The 5863-nt window shown below is 52.2% G+C and overlaps 1 protein-coding gene across 1 annotated transcript; it reads right to left on the bottom strand.

The window, feature by feature from the left end:
• Positions 1-943: 943 nt before the first annotated feature.
• Positions 944-3508, bottom strand: HOXB2 (homeobox B2). The gene is made up of 2 exons (XM_065651242.1): positions 3115-3508; positions 944-2053 (listed from the first exon to the last, which is right to left on the bottom strand). Exons 1-2 carry the CDS (start codon positions 3506-3508, stop codon positions 1428-1430), a joined length of 1020 nt encoding a protein of 339 aa, XP_065507314.1. The 3' UTR covers positions 944-1427.
• Between the last annotated feature and the right edge of the window lie 2355 nt (positions 3509-5863).

Here is a 5863-nt window from a genome sequence, read left to right on the forward strand (position 1 = left end):
AATTACATGTTGCGAGAAAGCTTTGGGAAAGGGATCGGCGAGCGGGACGGAGCAGCACAAACGGCCGTGGAAAGCAGGAGATCACGGATTTATAAGGCTCGGGAGGTTCTGGTTTGTACTGCTGAAAAAGAGGCAAGGAAAAAAGAAAGAAAGAAAGAAGGAAAGAAAGGCCTCCTTCAGCCTGAGCCCTCAGCCCTCTTTCCTGTGTAGCTTTTATTTGTTGACCAAAGTGCCGGCAGGCACCACGCTCCCAGGGTGGATTTTTTTGTACTTCCGTCGAATCCTCCCTTTCTGCCTTTTTGTTGTTGTTGTTGTAGTCCGGGACGTTTAAAATACCAATAACTGCGCTATGGCACGTCTCTATTTGCTGCTGCAAGTGAGGAGAGGAGGAGGAGTGGGCTGAAGAAGCAGAGCTGGCTGGGGGGCGAACGGCCCCGCCGCCCCCAGACCGGCCGCGGAATGTGCGGGGGCTCCGCGGAGCGGGCGCGGCCCCAGCGCTGCCTTTGTGTCCTTTGCCATCCCTCCATCCGGCCATTGCTTGCCAGGAGGGATTGCTTTTTGAGTTACCCAAATATGACGGCAAATGTTAAAATTAGAAACAAATGTCCTGCTTTGATTTAGTAAAAAATACAATAAATAAAAAACAAGCTCAAGGAAAAAGCAGACAGAACTGAATAAAGCAAATATTTCTGGCTCTCGAAGCCTCTTGAAATGTTAGTTGGGAGCAATTCCTTTTGTCTCCTTTCTCAATGCACACGAGGAGATTATTAGGACATCATCACTGCAAAGCACGAAAGAGAAGGGCAAATGATTTAGGAAAAAAATAGCACGTTTCGAATTAAACATGTAGGAACACACGTTTCTTGGTTTTATAAATACATTTATTTACTCTATGAAAATAATGTACAATAAATAATTTGCCATTTACTATTAAAGGATTTGAATAAATAGTCTACATCTAAAACTTAAAAAGGGGAAGGTAAATTCCCCTGTTGTTTTTTATTATTATTTTATTTTATTAAGAAATCTAAACGTCTTGTTCTGATTCCTGAGATAGTCGCTTGAAGGATTTACAAATGTTTTCTCTTGAGGGCTGACATCTCTGATATGCGTGAGAATTATCGGGTACTTTCGTTAAAATAAATAAGAAAAAATAAAACTATCATTAAATACCTGCATTTAGCAAAAAAATCGGGCTGATTATTCCTGTGAGACTTTTAGAATAAACACTGGGAAGCTGATTCTCGTCCCACAATGTGAGAAGATTTAAAAGAAAATGTTCGGGGAGGCAGAGTACGGTGATTAATGAGAGATGGCTTGGGGTTATTTTGGGGGTTTCTCCTCCCCCCCTCTGACGGAAGATTGGGGGGACCTGGCAGTGGCTCAGGAAGGGGCAGAAACGGCGAGCGGGCGGGGAGCGGGGTTTGCTACTGAAAATGGAAATGTTGCAAATCTATAGTACAAAGTGCGCTTGTGAAGAAGTCCAGATCTTCCTCGGAGAAGTGGACGGGGCTGTCCAGGGAGCCCTGCAGGACGGGGGAAAGCCCCTCCGAGAGCTGCAGGCAAGACTCTGCCGAGAAGATGCTCAGCTCTGGCAACAAAGGCGAGTCCTGGCTGTCGGGGCAGCCCCGGCCCGAGGGGCCGCTGGCGCTGCGCTCCCCGCCGGCCGCCCGCTCCGGCCCGGCCGCCGCCAGCCGCGGGCTCCCGGGCTGCTCGGTGCGGGCGGGCCCGCGGGGCTCCGGCGCCGGCCCGGCCGCCGGGCTCCCCTCCGCCTCGTCCGCGGGGTCGCTGCCCTCCTCCAGGCCGGGGTAGGCGAGATCCCCGTCGGGCGGTTCTTTGTACTGGGTTTGCCTCTTGTGCTTCATGCGGCGGTTCTGGAACCAGACCTTGACTTGCCGCTCAGTGAGGTCGAGCAGAGCCGCGATCTCCACCCGCCGGGGCCTGCAGAGGTATTTGTTGAAGTGAAATTCCTTCTCCAGCTCCAGCAGCTGCGTGTTGGTGTACGCGGTCCGGAGCCTCCTGGAGCCGCTGGTGTCTGCCAGCCCCTGGGTGTCTTAAACACAGAGAAAACAGCACGTTGCAAAGAGAGGGAGCGGGGACAATGGAGAGTCTGGATCCGTCCCCTCTCTGTTGGCGGGCAAGGCAGAGCATGGGAGCGGAGGGAGCCGCTACGGGAGAAAAGAAATGTTTAATTCAACTCTTCCCACTGTGGAAGAGGGTTGGAAATCACTCTCAGGTCCCCTTGCACCGAGAAGGAGAAAGGATTTTGCTCCCTGGCCTTTCCGTTTAGAGACCTTCCTTCTCTGCCACCTTTGCGGATAAGGGGAATTTCGACCCATTGCTTTTTTTTTTTTTTTTTTTTTTTCCCCAGTAGTTCAGCGACGGACACGGCGGGGCTTTGATTTCATTATTCCTGTATTATCTGGCCAATGAGCTCCGGTGTCCGCCCTTCTCCTGCCCGAGCATTTACCTGAACGGTGCCGTTAAAATACCGAAACAGTGAATTGCGCCTTAAACATTTTGTCCCGGGGGAACGAGGGTCCCTGGGCAAGGCTGCTGAGCTGCCCGGCCCCGGGGCGCCTCGGGGAGAGGCTATTGCTTTATCGAGGGGCTGGGGGGGGCTGGCGGGTGTATTTTATTTTGCAATGTGGAGCTGGCTCTCCCCACCGTGCTGGACGCTCAGAGTCCGGCTCTCACTCTTTCCACCTCCCCATCCTGCTGGTAGCCGTTACCCAACCGTCTTTTTTTTTTTTTTTCCCTGTAGACTGTAAAAAAAGGGAAAATTCTGGGCTGGGAGGGAAAGTCAAGCTACTGGAGGTGCCCCCGCTGGAGCCCACAGCCCGGCTCCCCCGGCCCCTTCTCCCTCTTCGCTTTCGCAGGAGTTATAGGAATTTTATCTTCTATATGGGGGGGAAGGCAGGAGACACCCCCCTTCCCCGTCTGTGTGCATTGCTGCGCTGTATTTTATTGCGTGACACAGTTTCGGGGGAGGCGCGGGGCAAAGTCTGTTGCGGGGCGGGGGCTGGGGTAGGGCTGCTCTGGGCCGGGAATTGTTTATTATCCGGCTTCTCTCCGATTTCAGCAAACATCCCCTCACCCCCTCATTATACGAACCTGCAGGAGATCCTGCGGCAGGGACCGGCACCGAGGAAGATGATGGGGGGGAAGAGGAGGAAGAGGATGATGGAGCCTGGGCAGCTTTCTTGGAGGATTTCTTCTCCTTCATCCAGGGGAATTCCGCGGCCAAGGGGCCGGGCTGTGCCGGGGGCCGGGGCTGCAGCTGGAACAGGCCATGGGATGCTCTTTTTTGGCTCCTCGGTCTTGCTTGGCTGCTGGAACAAGGATTCAGGCTGAGGACGGTTTGCTCAAAAGGAGGAGGAATTAATGTCGAGTCCTTGATTGATGAAGTTTGAAATGTCTCCAGGACAGCGGGAAGAGACGTCAGGCACTCTGCGAGCGAAGGCTGGCTATTTATAAACCCGATCTCCCTCTCAAATTCAAAATTCATGGCTTTTCCAGGGCCCAGGGTTTAAAAAGTGGGAGGGGGGAAGAGGGAGGAGGATGGGGAGAGGGAAAGAAATCTTCGGGCTTCAGTTTTTATGGCAGTGATGATGATGGTTCTCGGGCTTTTTATAATTGTTATATTGCTGATAATACAGGCGTATGGGGACCTTGCTCTATTAAACTCGAGACTGGGGCGAAATTGCAGCCAATTCCTGGTCACGTGGCCAGCCCTGGCCAATGGCAGGCGGGGCCTGGTGGCAAACAGAAAGCATTATTTTCTTTAATTGATTAAAAAAAAAAAACGGCGAGAGAAGATCCCCAGAAAAGCCTCCCCCCAGCCCCGCCATCCCTCCTCGGCCGGGCAGGGAGCCGCTGCCTGCGCTGCCTGTGCTGCCTGTGCTGCCTGCGCTGCCTGCGCTGCCTGTGCTGCCTGTGCTGCCTGCGCTGCCTGCGCTGCCTGCGCTGCCTGTGCTGCCTGTGCTGCCTGCGCTGCCTGCGCTGCCTGTGCTGCCTGCGCTGCCTGCGCTGCCTGTGCTGCCTGTGCTGCCTGTGCTGCCTGCCCTTCTTGCACTGCTTGCACTGCCTGTGCTGCCTGCCCTGCCTGCGCTGCCTGTGCTGCCTGCCCTGCCTGCCCTGCCTGCGCTGCCTGCGCTGCCTGCGCTGCCTGCCCTTCTTGCACTGCTTGTGCTGCCTGTGCTGCCTGCCCTGCCTGCGCTGCCTGCGCTGCCTGCCCTTCTTGCACTGCTTGTGCTGCCTGTGCTGCCTGCGCTGCCTGCGCTGCCTGCGCTGCCTGTGCTGCCTGCGCTGCCTGCGCTGCCTGCCCTGCCTGCGCTGCCTGCGCTGCCTGCCCTTCTTGCACTGCTTGTGCTGCCTGCCCTGCCTGCGCTGCCCGTGCCGGGGCTCCAGCCGCCCTCGCTGAGCTCCCCAGAGTTTCTGCCCTCCGGGCTGGCAACCGAGGCCGGGGCTGCCTCGCTGTGTTTGCAGATCATATATATATACATATATCTACACACACACATATTTCAGAGCTTGGAAAGTTCAAGGCAGCAGGAGCGCTTGGTCCGGAGGTTTGTGTCTGAGTCTGGGAATGAGCACTTAGGAAAGTCAAGTATAGTTAGACCGGCCTGATTTACCTGGTTAAATTACTTCTAAAGAACAGTGTAACCCTTCTGCTTCTAAAGCCAGACTTCATGGAGTTTTTACACTTTCCTTAAAGACCAAACATATTTTAAGGTCACGGATATCTTCGAAATCACATTTCTTCCTTCTCATATTTTTTCCCTTTTCACCCCACCACCAATAAACAGCTCCACTTCCAGAGTTTACAAAATAAATAAATAAAATGAAAAGTCTTTTCCCAGGAAGATTTGTTTTTCCCTTTTAAAGTGCCTGGATCCACACAAACCGAAAAGGAGAGAGAAACGATCAATCTTTTTCTTGAAAGACTTTTGACAGCTCGGCCTAACTCAGCAAAGAAATTTGGCTTTTGCTAAAGAGTGACTTCAACCAAGAACGATTCAAAAAGTTTCATCCAAGGGCCTGAATTCGAGAAGTCTCTAAAGTAAAACTTTCGGAGGGGGGGAAGAAATAAGCTACGTGCTGCAGAATGGGGATGTGGCCGGTTTGGGGTTGGTTTGTTCAAGCTCCATTTCTCCCATTTTGCGGCGGAGGGACTGGGGCCGCATTCACGCAGGGACAAGCCTGGAAACTTTTGTCAGTTCAAGCATCTGTGTGGGTGGCGAGGGGTTCTGAGAAACACATAATAAATCTAAAGCTGCAGCCGAGACCGAAGTGCAGCTTAGCAAAGGGGTGAAGAAAAAAAAATTTTTTTAAGCATTTACAAAACGCAGATCGATTGACAGGAGAATTTCCCTGAATATTTCATATCTGTGAATGTGTTCATCGAAATCAGCATAGATCTACTCATTCTCAGGACCGATGTAAATAATAATCGTTGAATTTCCCTTTATTTCTTGCTTGTTTGGAGTAAAATGGCATTTTGGGGGTCTCCGGCTTTGCCATGAGGCTGCCGGCTCCTCTTTGAGGGATGGTGCGGGTGATGCGGCGAAAGAGTTCGGGATGCGAAAGGAAACTCTGCCCGGCCGCTCCCGCTGCTCCCGCTGCTGTTGCTGACACTGAAGTTGGGGGAAAAAAAAAAAAAAAGAAAAAAAAGAAAAAAAATAACAAACCTCCTCGGGAAAGAAGGATTTAAGGATTTTTCCCACGCACCACGCGGAAGCATCAGGGGAAAAAAATATCACTGTACTTAAGGGGAAAGGCATCACCTTTAACAATAATAAATAAATTCACAGGGTTAGTGAACGCCAGAGAAATGCAATAATTGTGAGACAAACCAGGG

This window comes from Caloenas nicobarica, chromosome 24 (assembly GCF_036013445.1).
Source record: "Caloenas nicobarica isolate bCalNic1 chromosome 24, bCalNic1.hap1, whole genome shotgun sequence".
NCBI lineage: Eukaryota > Metazoa > Chordata > Aves > Columbiformes > Columbidae > Caloenas > Caloenas nicobarica.